This window comes from Nyctibius grandis, chromosome 3 (assembly GCF_013368605.1).
Source record: "Nyctibius grandis isolate bNycGra1 chromosome 3, bNycGra1.pri, whole genome shotgun sequence".
NCBI lineage: Eukaryota > Metazoa > Chordata > Aves > Nyctibiiformes > Nyctibiidae > Nyctibius > Nyctibius grandis.
In genome coordinates, this window is record NC_090660.1 from 57233636 (window position 1) to 57251489 (window position 17854).

At 39.9% G+C, this 17854-nt stretch overlaps 1 protein-coding gene across 4 annotated transcripts in view; it reads left to right on the plus strand.

Annotated features, from left to right (window-relative positions):
• The window catches only part of DLGAP1 (DLG associated protein 1), a 140092-nt gene that overhangs the window by 95602 nt on the left and 26636 nt on the right, over window positions 1-17854 (plus strand). For all 4 annotated transcript variants that reach the window (XM_068396004.1, XM_068396005.1, XM_068396006.1 and 1 more), the window contains one exon: window positions 14935-15308. In XM_068396004.1, coding sequence (XP_068252105.1) covers window positions 14935-15308 — 374 coding nt within the window. The remainder of the gene's footprint in view (window positions 1-14934; window positions 15309-17854) is intronic.

Below are 17854 nucleotides of genomic sequence, written 5' to 3' on the forward strand. Positions count from 1 at the left end.
AAGCTGAAGAAAACTCTTTCAAGAAAAAAGATTTCGAGTATCCCTTCGTACGTCATTCTGTGCAGAACTGGTGGGGAACTAAGTTGTCTTTGGATTCAAAACAGTTAACAGTGGGGACACCAACCTCTTAACTCCAATCTGTAGTGTCAAATAAACCAGTTTACCTGTAGGAAAGGATCACTTGGGCAGCTTCACCCTCAGCTAGAAGGGCCCATGACACTGGCCGAGACCTTGAAGCTCTTCTGCTCTCTTCCCGTAGCATTTCATTTTTGAGGTTTTAGCCTTTTTACTGCAAATTCTATGTGTTTTCATTTACTTTTGGGGTGTTTTGCAGTGTCTTGTGGTTTAAGTCAGAATGGTTAGTGTTAAAAAATACTTTGGGACTTCACATGTATTGCGTGGAAGCTATGGATAGACCAAATAATCCCTTCCAGTGTTATATGCTGAGGAAGGTGAGAAAGCCACCCAAAAGGAGCATCCTCTAAGAAACCGAAGATGCAAATCAAAGCTCAGGAGAATATGCTTTGAAATTTGTTGCATCATATAAGATGCGAACAAAAGCAAAACTCAAAGGCAGAGTTCAAAATGAACGTAGTTTTCTATGTGTATGCACAGGTGGCTACATTTGTGTGTTCAGACAAGCACATGCACACAGGTATTTGTTGTACTTGTGGACTCCTCTTTCTTACTCCACATACACTTCCAGCATCTCCCTTACCTGTCACCCTGATGCGAATTATAGAATGTAGAGTAAGATTTTCCAAATGCATTTCCAAGAATAATAATGCCCATATTGTTTTTATTAGAAAATTGCATGTGCACAGTAACAATTCATCTAGCCTCTGCCTCATCTGGCAAAGTGCAAAAAAAACATTGTGCAGACAATAACATGTGTTAATGATGCAACTGATGTTAAAACTGTCACGTAGGACGGATTTCACACGTGGCAGGCTCTGGAAGCTCAAGAAGCTCAGTTCTCGACCAAGTGGCATGCAGCAGTCTGGAGAATGTGAAAGTAGCCTTTTTAACCCATTTTTTTCTTTCGACAACATCTAATTTATGGGAGGGAGGGAAGTACCGTTGGCTCAGTTCTCCTTAGTGAGGCTAATACAATGATCTAGGAGGTCTTACTTTTACCGGTGAAAGTGAGGAAAACAAAGCTCTGCAACATTTCAGAGCAGCTTAGGACACTTTTAAAACCAAAAGCTCTATGACTGTAATACTAACTTAAATTACACTGAATAGTGCCTTCCATCCTGAAGAACTCTAACACTCTCAACAGAGCTCGAGTCCATTCTGTTGTGTGAGCATGGCAAGGTTTGAAATGATTGCCTTATTTCTGTCATGACAGGTTTTGCACTTTTCCCCTTATCATTATAGGGTTGTTCATAAATATAGACATTTATTTGCCCTTTTAAGAGACTAAGTTGCACTGCATGTCCTTAAAAATAGACAAAAAGAGGTTCCACACAGATGTATATAAAAAAACGAAGGGTATGCTTTTCCAACTTCACAATTTAAACTTTTATATAAAGAAAAATGTTTCTGTATTTTTTTCTTGAATGATGTACAAATATTAGAAGAGAAGAAAAAGAAAATCCTCTAGATCAGTCACTTTTTACTTGGCTCTATGGGGTTAAAAAGAAATTGCTCACAAGAGGAAAATAGGGAGGAAAAATATGAAACAATCTTGTCCTGTTGAGATGACACTTTTCTCTTGATAAACAGGTCAAATCAGCAGGTTCCCAATCTCAAAGAAAACTGCTGTCATGGCCTACTTGGCTGTTAATACATAGCACATTCAAGACACATATAGAAAAGCCAACTGAATGGGATAACAGGAAAATATGACTCATCCACAGTCCTAAGCTTTAAATTCAGGAAAACTGTTAAGAAAGTTCCTTTTTACTTTATGAATAGATTTCACTCCTGGTGTACACGAATTAAACAGCAATTTTATACATAAAAGAATGACATTGTGGATGTAATAAGCTGCCTTTGGAAAATCTAATTGTTCATGCTTTTTCTAATCATTCTGCAGGTAGGGAAGTCTGTGCCCTGAGAAATCTTAGATAGAGGCGAGTTCATGCACACACTTTGTGCTGTTTTCTTCCCCCAAGTCATTCAGCCATAGTACCTTGAATATTGCCCTTTTTAGTCTTTAAAAGCTGAAGGGAATCAGACCTGCCAACACTTTGACAGACTCCAAAGAAGAAAACAGATGTCGCGGGAGGAGACGGCTGGTTCGGTGTGCCGCACTCTTCTCTGCAGCAAAGTCTGGTGTGACTCCGGAAATTCTCCAAAAACACCATGGTTATTCCGGAATAACTCTTCGTCTGGATACCCTTAATCCCAAACAAAAAGTGGGGGTGTAGTGATTCAGTTTAAACCACTTGCAAAATGCATAATTACTCCAGAGTAATAGCTCTTCTGGAAAACATCCAACTAGCCTTAAACCGTTCTCTCAGCTGGGTGCAGTGCAGCCCTGGATGATGCTACTGTGACCTACAGCTACACAGAGTCTGCATATCCTCTTAGATCCCCTGTGATAAAAAGTAAATTATATTAATATTGTTGGTAACAAGAGCTGACTGATTTACTCACTGGAACTGATGCTAATCTTGAATTTATAATTTTTCCCAGCTCCCGAGTTGTTTGCGAACAGTCCTCATTATTACACGTGTATTTGTTTATTGTTTGTTAACAGACAATTTATGAAAAGCAGACCCTGGCCTGTGGATTATTCATCATCTGTCTATTCTAATTATTTGCTTTTTGTGCTGGGTGATTGGCATTCGACAGTGATACTGCTCAGACTCTGTAATTTGAGGAGAATAACAAATAATGAATAACCACATGTTCTCAGCAGTGTTAACCAGGCAGATAAAGGTGCTGGTATTAAGACAGACATTCTCCAAACATCCATGCAAACAGAAATTGAGGTCATGTAAAGGTTTTCAGGCAAAGCAGCGTGGGAAGAGACAAACTGAACAGCCTGAGTTGAACCAGGTTGCCTGTTGCTCTGCTGAGCATCCTTGTTTTCATAGAACATTCACAGCTATTTCTATTAGTTTATCTTTTTTTTTTAACTGACTGATTTGGACAAGAGGATCCAGATCTGATTCTTCCCCTTTCTTTCACATCCCGTATGCCTGCGGGAGCATCTTCAGTCAGATGTTCGGGTTACCCTCTGATTCACAGCGAGCCAGTGAAGTCTCCGAGACAGATTTCTATTCCAAAAGAAACACCAAGTTTGTAGGAGGAATAGGTGTGTGCAATAAGCGGGACTTATTAGCAGGATGATTAAAGAAGAGGAAATTTCAGGCTCGGGAAGAAAATGGTAGGGAGAGAACTCAAAAATTGGAGCTTTGGTTAAAAATTTGATCTTTCCTGCATCTCATCCACTCAGAGCTGTGGAGGATTTTCTACGTGCATGTGAAACTGTAAAGATTTGGAGGATTCACTTTGCTGGCGTTTGCAAAGATTTTGTATTGGTCTTGTGAACTTCAGAAAGCATTTCTGTAGTCTAGAAATTCAAAGGTCTAAATACTTTGAAGTGTTGAGATTCATTTGGGTGTGTCTGCTTTCTCCTTCTACGTATTAAATAGACAGCCTGGGTTTACCTTTTAACTTAGCTAGCACAGAACATCTGGGTTTACCTTTTAACTAAACCAGTACAAAATGCATCATGCATTTTTTACAATTATGTAAAAATAAGAAATGCTAATACTATTTTGCTGCCTAGGGGTTAGGGAAAAGGGAGGTTTATCCCAGGCTGAGACCATGAGCATTAATTCCGAAATCTCTGGCTAAAGGAAATTGTAATTGAAAGATAAATTCTATGTGTGCTTGGGAGAGAAATGTTTACTCACATTGGTTCCTTACTGTGGCAATGTTTCTGCGTTCTTGTGGAAATTATATAAAATAAACCTCTGGTTTTTGCCACTGGAATGATATGACATGAATTCAGCCATCAGATTTTCAGGATCATGTTGGCAAGTTTTAAAATTTCCACCTCTACTAAACTGATGTTTTGTAAAATAAAAAATAAAATAAAAAAAATAGACAAAAAAGCTGCTGAACTATAATCAGACATGCAGCTGACATCTCCAAGGAAGTTACAGGAGTCTGCATCTGACATCTCCTGCAAACTGTGAATCTGAATTTCTTCAGGGCCTGTTTTATAAGCATTTCTTAAGAAATGTTCTTATTTCATTAAGAACGAAATGAGAATGTCTTTCACTCAAATCTTGTTTAGAAGTAACACGAGACTGTTCTGTCCTCTTTCATGTGTGCCAGGGCCACCATCTTTCTTTGTCTAAATGTCTTCTGGGATCTCATGCTGTCCTCTTACTAGTTCAGGTCTCACAAGAATTTACTTTTGTGCTCAGATTTATTGAAATGCTCTTATCTGCACACTACAGTAACTGTAAATGAGATGTCAGTATTTTTTCAGCTCAGGACACTCAGGCTGATCATTAGGAATTTCTCATGCCAAGCCAGTATTTTCAGCTGATTTGTTGCATTATTAACTAGGGCTCTTGTCATAAAAACAAGCAAATAGATAAACGGATGAGGTCACTCAGAGTGACCTCAAACCTGTCACTGAGCAAGGACGTAACTTGTTAATTTGAATGTAAAATGGGAAGATATAAATCAGATTTTGGTGTAGATTTTAATTCCTCTCAACACAGAATACACATTACATATGCCTCCTTCATATGTCTTGTTGACCAAACAATTCCATTTTTTCTAGGTTTTGAAAAATGTTAATGTCCTTGGGCTTGAGTCAGTTTTGCTATTTCACCTGAAATTTGGCCAAAGACAAGTATAATTTCTTGTGTAAACCTCTTGTCTACATTTCCTCCTCATTTAAGAGAGGATTGGATTTTTCCCCCACAGCTCTAGAGGATCTGCCCTGACAGGTGACTTTTAGCAGGTCATCTGATAACCTTATCAGGGGAGGCAGGACTTCTGAGCTGGTTCATAATTCCCTCTCTCAAGTGACAAGTCACTGTTCAGCCTGGAGCATGGATTTAGTCATAATTTTCCCTCTTCCCTTCCCTCTTCCCTTCCCTCTTCCCTTCCCTCTTCCCTTCCCTCTTCCTGCTGCAAGTGGCTCTTGCTTTCGGTTTTGGTTTGGTTTTGTTTTTTCAGGAAGTATACGAGCATAACTTGCTTGTTGTAGACATTCCTGCTTGGACTGGAACACCCCAAAAATGATAAGTGTGCTGAAGAATGCAGTACTGGCTGTGTGAAAACAAGTCAGTACTTCCCTGGCTGAACAAATGTTCTTGCTCAATACCCACATGATGGTTTCCTTCCTGAATGCTGTTTTTCTACATTTGCGTTTATTAGTAATTCTCTATGAGAATAACATAGTATGTTGTTATACCTGCATAGCAGTTTTGAGTTATAGTGAACTACATCGAAACAGATAATAAAATTATATAAATCCATTCTTGTGGTGATTCATGGCAATTTATAGTATCTAAAAAGTTGTTCACGTTGCTTTTATCAATCACATTCTTCTTCTAGTTTGTATTGGCTTTTATTTTCTTGTCTTTGGCATTTGTACAGTTTCTTCCCAACATATATCTGATTAAATCATAGCAGCCCTTCATCATTGCTGTCATTTGAATAACTTTTAACTCTTAGCCAAACTGTTCAAAATAATCTTAGATATCAAGTAGCATAAAATAAGGTTCTCAAAACAAATTGAAAGGTAGACTTTTGAGATGGTATGAGAGCAGTAAAGCCTTGATGCCACCAGGGACTGAGAATATATTTTCTTTCAAGAGTTTAAAGAGATTTGAGTCCTTTGCTGGAACAGGTGACAAAGTGCTTTCTGCTGTGAGGAATCAAAACTTGTACTCATAAACATCGTGAGGTCGTTTGCTTAATAAAGTAGGTGGCTACTGTACCAAAAATAGTAAAATTCATCTCATATAGGTTGTATTAAACACATTGGAATAATATATGTCAGAGCAATTACTTTCTTGATTGCTTGAAAGCTTCTGAACAGCCTTAAGGTTGAATAACATGCAAACTGGTGTACCTACATTTCTATACTCGCAGTGTATACCAGTCCCCTAATGACTGGGGGAATATAACTGTCCCATACACATATATATACCTGTCTTATAGTGCAGAACTTCCCCAGTGTGGGTCAACTTTGAAAAGTTCGTTAGTAACAATGCTGCTCACTGTGTTCTGTTTTATTGTAGCTTTTTAAAAATCCCATATATAAAAGTAACCAAATCATGCAGGTACAAATGAACTCAAATAGAGCAACCCTGAGAACTGATTTTGATTTAGAAAATTAAAGTGGGCTCTCGAACTTCACCAGTTGTCATCAGGTCAAATTATACCTCTACAGTTTTCAGTGGATTCAGCTGGATGTAATTGATAACAAAGTACAGTTTGTTTGCACACCATGGCATGAAAGGAAAACAGTTTAAAATCAGTGATCTTATACAGTAAATTGGGTTAAATTCTTTGAATGAATTACTCTTATTTCCACTGGATTTTCATTTAAGTTTTAAAAAAAAGACCTTATCAGTCATATCCACTTCTAAATGTGTCTACATCAGGGGTGGGTTTGCAGCAATTTAAACTAATTGATTTCTAAGCCAATTTAGATGCATTACTAATCAAATTCATTGAGACCAGCTTGATGCCAATGTGTGCAATGATACAGAATTCTGCTTACCCTACCTTAAGTTGATTAAGCATTCAGAAAACCACTGGGAGTAAAAACCAGTAGAAGCTTGTTTTCTTGCTAACATCAGCACCAAACAAAGAAGGTACATTTCCAGACTGAGGAAGAGGGACCAACTTTTACAGTCATTTTTTCTTATAGAGGAATCACACTTGGAAGTGTCAATACCCCAGCCAAATACTGCCTTTTGAAAGTTAGTTGCAGTGAAGAACTTAAAAAGAAAATCCTTGCAGTAATGTGAAAATGGTGGTATCCAACTACATTAATATCTAGCTAACTTAAATGCCACATGATCAGATTACTCAGAGGTAACTGGCTTGCTCAAGTCTCCTCTAGGTTCACAGGTTAGTATCTGGGGTTCACAGATTTAGAAGAGGAGAATCCTAATTTTTCTCTAGTCCGACCTTCTATGTGACAAAAGAAATACAATTTCAACCTTCAGTTTCTCCATCAAATTTGTGACAAACTCATCCTAAAATGACTGACTGCTAAACTTGCTTTATCATCAGTTATCTCCATTGCCACCATGGAAGGATGAGAGATTGACAGCGGAGGCTCAGGAAGGACAAAACTCAGTGCTTCTTAATGAGCTGTAAAGGAGGGCATGACCCACAGTACTTGCTTCGTGAGTAATGTGTGGGCTTGGTTCTGACCACACATCTACCCTGATATATCTCCAGGTTTGACAGGATTCAAGTCTCCTATGCATTGGCTGCTCAGATATTAACATTCTATTTGTAACTAAAGGGAAACCATATATACAAGAGTATATTAATACATCCAGAACCACTAGTAAACAAACTTACATGATAATTTTGAGGAATAGCGCCTACAGTAATATGCTCAAACAGAGCGGCAATGTGGGCTCCACTTTGTCATGCTCACTATGCAGCTATATATTGAAAGAGCTACTCATATAATCTGGAAAGTGTATTCACAGTTCAGGTCAGGTTTTCAAGAATCCAGATCCAATTTAGAAATGTAAATAAGAGACAGGTTTTCAAGTGATTAGCCCCAAGAACTTGTAATGAGCTCTTGCAGCTCAAGACTTTACCTTCAACCATTCCTCATTAGTCAAAAAAAAAGCGATTAGTTTTTCAGATTGCACTTGGATTTGAAACTTTTAAAATACATCTTCCTAGCTAAGGTGGCTAGATACTGCAAAAAGTTCAACCCACTGTGTTTCTGAAAATCCAGACTTTGGTTCTTGCACTGTGTTTTTACTTACATAGCTGCTTACATATATGTCTCTGTATTTGGTTAGTACAACTTCACATTAAAAAAAAATTGCCCGTTTTGTTTTAATAACAGTATTGCTAGGGGGAAGAAGATGCAAATTCTGGAATTTGAGAGTGCTGCAGTAACACATAACAAAGTGTTATATCTAAGTGCCAGTGAAGTTGCTTCCTGGAAAATATATGGGAAAAGGATCTGGTTTCATCAAGATCCATATTATTACTTTTATTTCCTGTTACACATTCTTGGTCTAAGTGGGATAAACTACCATATTTCAGAAGGTTTCCTCTGTTTTCTATAAATGCCTTCTCTAAGATTAATGTATTGATATTCAGAAAGCTTACGAATTTCTTACCATGGTGATTTTATGACATGTAAGTTCTGAAACATGAAATATTTTTAAGTATCCTTTTTTCCTATCTGAAATTATAATGTTTCTTGTTTTCCATGAGTGCTCCAAAAGGAGGGGAAGCATGAACGATTTGGTGAAGTATTTAAGTACAGAAAACATTTGAATGGATCGCTATACGTAGTTTAAGTTGTAGATCAGTGTTTCCCCAGTTTTCACAGGAAAAAATGCTGTGCAGATGAAAAGAGATGGTAAATAATTCACATGCTTACTAAAAAAGACCACACTGCTCTGAGAGAGCATCTGTCTGGAACAGACTCGCGTCATCATCCCTGCTGTTCTTGGTGGTGTTTTTCCAGGTGCTTTGTTGGTAGCCAGAGTTTAAGGACAAGGCCAAAATAATTTCACTTCTGACTTCCCTCTCAGCCTGACTAAATTTCAGTTTCAGCAGCTGTTTATATGTCATCCATGGGTATACTGCTTCACAATGTCCCATGGGCCAATGGCCAGGATCAAACCCATCTGTAAAGCACCATCAATCTCATGGAGACAGCTGCTAGTGAGGGAATGGCAGAAGTAAATGACACTGCTGTCCCCTCCAGCTGCTCACTCCATGTAGAAGGCAAGGTAGCTCATATGCATTAACTGAAATGAAATCTAGGGTTTGCACATGATCATATTCTTACCTATTTTATCTCTGCCTTCACAAAAGATAAAGCCAAGTCCTAATTGCCTGACACCACTAAAGATCACAGCTTTAGGAGTAAAGCATTATAAGCTATCCTAGCAATGATCCACTTCGGGTAATGACTTTCAGTTTATGTGAAACCTTTTTTCCAGAGCTTCAGTTGTTCATAGACTTCTTGGCTTTGAGGCCAAATGAATTGAATTGCTTAAGTTGTGTGCTGTTAATGTACTGGTAATTTTTGTGTTGTCCTGGTTTGGACTAGGACAGACTTTTCAGTTAAGTTTCTTTTAAGTGACTACTTTCTGAAGTTGACTACGCATGCTTGTTGCTGTGGGAACTAGGGTCCCTGTTGGGTCTCTTTGTTCCACAAGGGAAGGGACTGTAAAGTGTCGCACACGTGGGGAGGAGCAGACAGGACAGGTGACCCAAACCTGACCAACAGGGTATTCCATCCCACCCACATCATACTCAGTTTAAAGCTAGGGGACCACAAGTGTTGTGCTCTCTATTCCCCTATGGCATGGTGACATAGGTATAGAGAAGTTCAGGTATGGCTATATAGTACAAGGAGTGAAGTGGGTCTCATAGAAAGCCTACATGCACTGAACTTTGTGCATCCATAATTTGTGGTGATATCCTAGTAATAAACTGCATTTAGCAGACACCTTTTGTTGTCTCACCTGCTTTCTGTACACTAATTCAGCTTCCCTGGGATAGCAATTAATCTTCTGACTGGCATTAGCAGCTTCCAGAAGTACACATTAAAAGAAAAAATAATCTGCTGGAGAAATATTCACCTGTCATCCACTGGCTATGCACACGCAGATTTTCTAGCTCAATTCATTTGAGATGGAGGATGAGCCATATTTAGTCTCACCCCTCTCCTAGTTTTCAGGAGGTCCCTTACTGTATCCAGCTGGGAAGCTGAAGGCACCCTACCCGCAAAGAAAAATGTCCAGACTTATGAAAAGGTCACCACCACCAGCTCTTAGACCTGAGAGTACATGGGATATTAAATCTTAACACTGTGGTGCTATTGTGTGCAGTAAAGATAGCTCAGATACTTTGTATAGATTTCTGCAGGATTTTAGTTATCAGTTATGCCTGCTTCCAAACCTAGTGTAGCTTTGGTCGGATAAGATCTCTGGTTTGGGGCGGGGCAGGGGGCGAGCGGTGTACCAGCAAAGCATGGCCTTGGTGGAACCATGAAGATGGCATGGTACAGCGATTTCAGTAGCTCTCATTGGGATAATGGCACCCATAACTCACTCTGGTATCATTCCATTGGGCAGTTTAGAAATTCTTAGGAAAATCTTTATTTCAGTTTGTTTGTAATAGTAAATCTCTGCGTCCTCTGAAAACAGTTTTTTATTAAGAAAATGCATTCTCCATTTTCATACCAATTTTTTGCATCTAAAACTAACAATACAGGATCTGACACTCCATTTCCAAGCATTCCCCCCTCAAACCTCAACAAAGCGAGGATATAAGTGCACGGTAAAGAGAAAAACAGCTCTGTTTGAGTCTAACAAGCCAAATCAAGTACTGCACCTCTGTGTGCGGAGCTCGGGGGCTGCAGTCGTGCCTGCTTGTTTTGTGATGCAGTTGTGTGAGGTGCGAGGGCACTGCTGTAAACGCACCTGTTTAACAGACAGTAAATCAGAAGATTGAGGTCCATCTGTGTGGGGTGGAAGAACTCCTGCCTTGTACCTTAATACTTAGTTGTGCAAAAGTTGTGTCCTTTGCTGCTCCTTTCAAACTTTGGAATTAGTTCTTTTTCTCAAGAGAACCACTATTATTTTAATTAACTTTAAATTTGCACTTTCGTTTATTCTTGTATTTGTTAACCAAGCTTATACGAGACTGCCAAATTAGACTGATATTGCTTACATATCTCATCACTTGAACTGTTCAAAGTACTGCATGAATTTGATCTCTTCACAAGTATTAATCTGCCTTGGGGTACTCCTGAGCACCCATTCAATGAGCTAAAAATCTGTGTTTGTGTGCTGATGTTTGTTCCTGAGGGCTCATCTCCCTAGTGAGCATGTTTAAACAACTGAAGTGCTCTTACAATGAAACATTCAAATTCAAGCCTTTATTATTATGCAATCTGGGATTATTTTTTTTTATCATTAGACTTCCTTCTGAACTGGGTGGTTGACACTCCCTGTTCCAAATTCCTGTCCCATGAGCTAGTTGTTTGGAAATACTGGCTAGGAGGACAAACACCATGAATTTTTTTTTTTAATCTGGAGAAAGTGCTTTTTCACTAGGTATTTGGGATTAAACTGTAACCCGAAGGCAGGCCACAGAAATAGGATAAAGATCAAAAGGAAAAGGAGAGCACTACTTGGTAGATTGATACAGCTGGAAGTGGTGGGCCTGATTCAAGGTGCTTTGGGAGTCAGAGGATTCTTGCACATGATTTAACTAGTTTCTGGATTAAACCTTGCATATGTCCTAGAAGAGGGATGTATACCTGCTCCAGCAGCATGTGTGCTCTGGAAAATAATAGGAAAAGCTAGTCTATATTGTGACAAACTGAGGGTTCACATACACTTTTGCTGTTCAGAAAAAGATATTTCTGATTAAATCCATGTCTAAACAATTTTAATGAAAAATTAAACTACTTTGACTTGACTCTCCAGTCAGATAAATATCCATACAGAACTTCGTTCCTTGATCCCTGTCCAAGAATGTATTTATCAGGGAATCTATACAGCCCTTTAAATTCACTTCCTGATGTGAATTAAACTAGCTTTCATGTGCAAAACCCCTGGAAAGTTCCCTCTGTGTGAAGTGAGGATTTCTCCATCTTTTTCACACATCCCGTGATCCTGTAATCTTCTCCCTCAGAGTCCTCCTACAGGACAGTCCATCTCTGCTGCGAGAAAGCTGGATGGAAGAGCATCCCCTTTGCCCGTGGGGACAGAAAGCACCGTGATGTGCTCTTCCTGCACCAACTGAATACTCAGGCTCTCTTGGCTGCACAAGGAGAGCACCAAGGTTTTTGTCATTTTTCTTGGGGAGTACTCATTTTGTTTTTCAAAGCAGCTTAGCATTTAAAATACTGTTAGCCACTTGAAAAGCCAGCAGATCCTTCAGGTTGCCATGACACAAGTTGCCAGGTTCTTGAAAGCATCCAGAGACAAACTGATGCACCGAATCCCCTTGGTTGTTGTGCTTCAGTCATTTGGAGGGCTCAGCCAGCTACGACATTTAAAGCACAGCTGCCTCCGACGGCGGCAGCGGCCCGAGCATTGTTTTGCTGTCATTTCTGCAGAGGAGCGGCGGGAGATTACATCATTTCCAGTAATGAAGTGCCTGGGGTTCTTTTATGACTTGGACACTCTGCTTCTCCGGCACTGTACAGTATGTGCTGCGTGACTCCAGGAAACTGAGGATTTGTTTTGACTTGCTAAAAGAACGTTTGCTGTTTCTCTTTACAATTTCACCATATGACTTGTCAGTTCTCTCCCTCTCTTAAGAACTTCAGATTTAATTAGCTGAGTGCAAACAACTTTCGTTGCCGTGTGGATTAGACTCCTCATTGAGTACATTTACCAACAGAATGAAAGACATCTTAATCAAGCGTTTCTGTATTTGTACTGCTGTGCCCAGAGCGCCCGGTAGCTGTCGATAGACAGTTGCTATTGACTCTCTTTCTAGTGGGGCATGACCAGTGACGTGCGGACCAGTCTTGTTAAGGCTTAGTTTTTATTTTCAAAGCTCTCTCCCCTACCTAAGATCCCTTGTCAAGTGTGTTTCATTATCATTTCCCTATCTGTTATGTAGGAAAAATGATACTTTTGTGCCTTGCTGGGATGTCTTGAGGGTGCTGGCATCTCCCCAGGAGTTCCACAATGACCTTGCCTAGAGTATTTCAAATGGTGCAATTTACACTTCACTGTAGCAAAGTAGCATTGCACACCTACTAAACAAGTTTGGCACCAGCTTCCCAAAGCGTTACCTGGATATACACATATGTATAAGCTTTGAATTCTTCAGGGGTGAATTTCAGTTTGCATTTTCACCACTCAAAGAACATTCTCCAGACCACAAACCACCTGGGTCATTTCTGGGATATCATCACCCAAGCAGCAGCTTCCACAATTCTCCGTTAACTCCTGGAGTAAATGTTTGTGCTGCAGCAACAGCAGCTGATTTACCTGAACGTGCACAGTTGCAACAAATGCTTTTTGGCAGCATCAAAACCAGTGAGGAACGGCACAAAATTCACAATCTCCTTTATAAAATCGTCATCCCTTCTGTTAGTTCCAGGTATTGGTCTTGTCATAAGCACTTTAAAAAACACCTTTAACCCCTATCAACTATTCACTTCTCTGGAGTTAAAATTTGACAAGTTCATTTTTAGCCGTCCCTTCTCTCAAAGATGCTGTGGCTTCTGTTTGATTCTTCAGAAGTGAATCATAGTTTCAAAACCCTTACTGCCTTAGTGAAACACTCTTTTTCCATTAGCATTCAACGTGTTTAACATGAGTTCAGACACGTTATCAGAAATTTCTACCAGAGTCCTTAAAAAAAAATCTCGTGTGATTTCATGTCCTGGAAACACCTTTTACACTATATTCCTACAGCTGTCAGGAGGTATGAGGCATATGGATCTGAGCTAGTCAAATTAATACCATAATGGCTTCTGGCTCGACAAGCACGTACAGTGCAAACAGAGAGCAGAACAGCTGTAGTAGAGTTACCTTTTATGTGGGTGGCATAGACGTCTGCCAATTAAAATGATCTGATTAATCATTTCTTGCCATATGATTACTGTTAATAAGAATTTATGTTAACATGTTTGTGTCTGAACTTTCCACAGGTTCATGCCTGCATTTATTTTCTTAAAAAACAGAGCATATCATGATTGTTTTTTGAAAGCGTTCCAGGACTTCAGTAATACAGAGCTGCAAACTATCCCATAAAGGAATATGTTTTTATCTCCACGTAGTGCTTTCTGCATGTAATTCTGTATACAGAGGCCAATAGTTTTTAACCTGGGAACCTCAAGCTAACCTTCTAAATCCATATAGCAGCACTTAAAAACAGAGCATGGCCTTCAAAATATAAAAAAGGAGTTATCATAAACTTTTATTAAAGCTTCTGTTGTTGCAAACATTTACACTTACACTTTCCTTTAAATAGTCCCACTGATTGACAGGCTTTAGCCATTGACTTCATTACACTAAATCCCTGACTGTAAAAATCAAGCAATTTTTTTCCAGAACTGGTATGTCATATTAGTGATTAGAAATTTATGTGTGGCAAAATGTTATTTTAAATATGCCCTCAGCAGCTTACAAAGCATTTCAAAGTATTTGAGAAGTCTGTGCAACAAGTGAGGTGTTTCATAGCAAGAAATACACAAGTCCAAGCATAGTGAATGTTAACAGACTTTGACCTAGGATGGTTTGGGGATCTCTCTCTCATCAAAACATGTAGTTTAAAACTCTATGTAAGCTTGGTAAATACAGTAGGACAGGGTAGAGAGACAGAAAACAATTGCAATAAAACTGCATGAAGTACGGTTTAGCTAGGATAAGTTGTTGGAGATTCATCATCCTTGTGAATCTTGTTTGGAAGCCATGAGCAGAACAAAAGTTTTTTGGTGGAAGGACTTGTTCCCATGGGACTTAGAAATGTTAGTAGAAAACATACTGGAGAAAACAATCCTAAAAAGACTAAGGAGGAACTTGACAAACAGATAATTTACTTCCCTCAACTGGCAATTCTGCCACGTAGATTAGTAGGAACAAAGGACACTGATAAGTGAGGTAATTCCATGGCACTTACATTGGAGCCTTTGGGGGCTCTTTGGAGCCCTTACATCTGCTCTGTCCATACTCACTGATGCTTTGAGATCATATTTGCATCCATTTTCCCTGCAACATCAATAAATCAAGAACTCTCATATGTTTTTTCCAGTGTCATCCTGCATTACCACCTATAAGAAGACACCACCTCCAGTCCCACCAAGAACTACCACCAAACCATTTATTTCCATCACAGCCCAGAGCAGCACAGAGTCTGCCCAAGATGCATATATGGATGGGCATGGACAGAGGGGAGATATCATCAGTCAGTCTGGACTTAGCAACTCCACAGAGAGCTTGGACAGTATGAAGGCGCTAACAGCTGCTATTGAAGCTGCCAATGCGCAGATACACGGCCCTGCAAGTCAACACGTAGGGAACAATACTGCCACCGTCACCACCACCACAACCATTGCCACCGTTGCAGTAGAAGATAGAAAGAAGGACCACTTCAAGAAAAACAGATGCTTATCTATTGGAATACAGGTACAGTACAGGACATGGATTATATGCCTGCCATTGTTTTGGATTTCTACATCTAATTTACTGCTTGTTATGCGATGTTTTGTGTATTTTTCTTTTCGTGACAGGTACCTATGTAGAAATCACAGCAGCGTAATCATTCTGGATGGTACTAATGATGTTTTCCTAATTTATCGTAAAAACATCAGATGAGAGGATTTGTTTAAGTCTCCTTGCTGCTTGTTATTCAGTTCTGTTAAATTACACACATGAGCACTAATCTATGAATCATAACACAGCAGGGGTCAGAAAGGCATGAATTAAATCACTGAAAGGGAATGTGTAAAACAATGATTTACATTACACTATCACCCAAAAAATATTTTCATGCAGCCTCACAGAATTAATTGTCACTGCTTATTCATGCATTTCATAATGACTGGTAGCCGTTTGAATGAGGCAGTGTTGTTCCTATCTCAGCCTCAAGAGCAGAGGACAAGTTCCTTCTGATTTGCCCTTGTTAAAGAAAATTACATTTTGTTACTTCTAGTGGAATGAAACAAGAAAACTAACCCTGCCAAAGTTCACTCCTATTTACAGAAAGGAGAAGAGCAAATAAACTAGACCAATTTAATCTGCTTTCTTAATTAACCTTTCCCATACCCACCCCCCCAAAAGAATGTACATAGAACTCCAACTATCTGCTTGCAGGATTAGCTTTTGCAACGAAGTACTTGAACTTCCAATCAACAGAGAATCGACACAAGTTTTGATGGGAGATGAATCCCAAGCAAACAGAATAGCAATCCACAGTTTATCAGCCTTCATAAGAAGACGTGATTTTTTTTTCTTGCAGATGGAGGTTGTAAGCACAGCACTATGTGCCTGGACAGGCTTATCTGATTAGCAAAGCCTAAGAATTTACCATGAAATCTCTGCATCAGCCTGATGAGATGAGAGGTGCTGTGTAGAAGTATGCCATCCCAGGGGCAGCTCCTGCAGAAGCTGTGACTTTTCGCTTGCTTCTTCTTGGAAGGGCACTAATTACTATTGCCTGTGGGTTCAGTTCACTGCCTTTGTTGTAGCCTTTTTCTGCTTTACAGCCTTTTGTTTTGGGTATATTCTGAAAGAAAGGCTGATGTTCAGTGTTAAACACAGGAGGGAGATCCAGGTGGGACAGGGATAGAAGAAAGCTCTTCTATTACTTATTCCCATACCCAGCCAAGCCTAAAGTGCCATTTTATTGTTGTAATCCCTCATTTCACTGAGCAAAGCAACAAAGACTCCTTAGCCGGCAAGCACACTGCAAAATAATGGGTAGAAAGAAATCATTTCCGCATTTGCAGAAGCCAAAATGAACAACGGTAATGTGAATCATGGCTCTTGAGATACCACCTCCCTGTTGCCTCTCCTTAAGGTAGTGTTGCTGCAAGTAACAAATGCTGCTTTTGAGAGGTATAGGAGCCTCAGTTTCCTGAGATCTGAGGAAAATGGAGCCCCAAATGCTGTTCAAGCCTTTGAAAATCTCTCTCTAAAACTTTGAAATTTACAGATGACCAGCATAATCATATGTGAAAGCTGCCTGGGGATGGTACATAGAGGGGCTGCCAGGGTAGTTTTTGTGTACAAACCAATGGAGACACCTAAAGGTGGGATTACATGAAGCTAAACCTTCAGCAGTGATACACCCATACAGGATTCCTGTCTGTGCACCCTGCCATCCTCCCAGCTGTGCCCATCAATGAGATTTGGAGGGTCAGACAGGCTTCACAAATAAAAGAAAACTACTTTGCCAGTCTGCTGTCTGGTCCACTTTGCAGCATCATTGCACAAGCAGTCATGCTGCTGCAGCTGAAGGGATAGTGTGGGAGTGGAAGTACTGTAAGATAGTTGTTGCTGCCAGAAATGACTTCTCCTAGAAACAGCTGCCCTAAAATAGGTAGGTAAGCTGTCCGCCATCTGACTGGCAGTATGAAGTCAGTCTCTCTCCACTGACTGTAAAGGGAGCCTAGTTTAGGCTTAGACTGAACTTAGACCAGTTATACACCGTACTGGCCCATCTCTGAGGAGCAGGGCAAGCCACTTTAGCCAGAAGCATATTCTTGGTTTGCTTCCTCTTCTGACAAATAAACTAAATGTGCACTTGTGATGAACCTCCGTGTGCCTCCTCTGCACCCCTCAGTCACTCCCAGGACACGGCAAGCCTTTGCTGTAAATCTGTTCAGCAAACAAGCAAAGTAAAGCAAAGAAAAACGCTTCCATCAAAAGGTTGCTTCTCTCTGTCAGTTATGGGATTTGTTATGGGATTTAAGGTGTAGTTATCTCCCCAAAAGCTTCAGTTTCAGGTAAGTACCTCACTTCACTGGCTCTGTAACTGCTGTCCCTCCTTGAGCACTTTTTCCTGCATAGGCTGTTCAATTGGCTCTCAACAAGAAGCTTAGTTACTGGTGGAACAGATGCTAGCTACAGGAGGAGATTTTGTACACCTGAGGTCAGAGTGGATCCACAGGTCACTTCATAACACTGCTGTGGTCCAAATATTCTCTGTGCCGGCAATTTTTTTTTCTTGT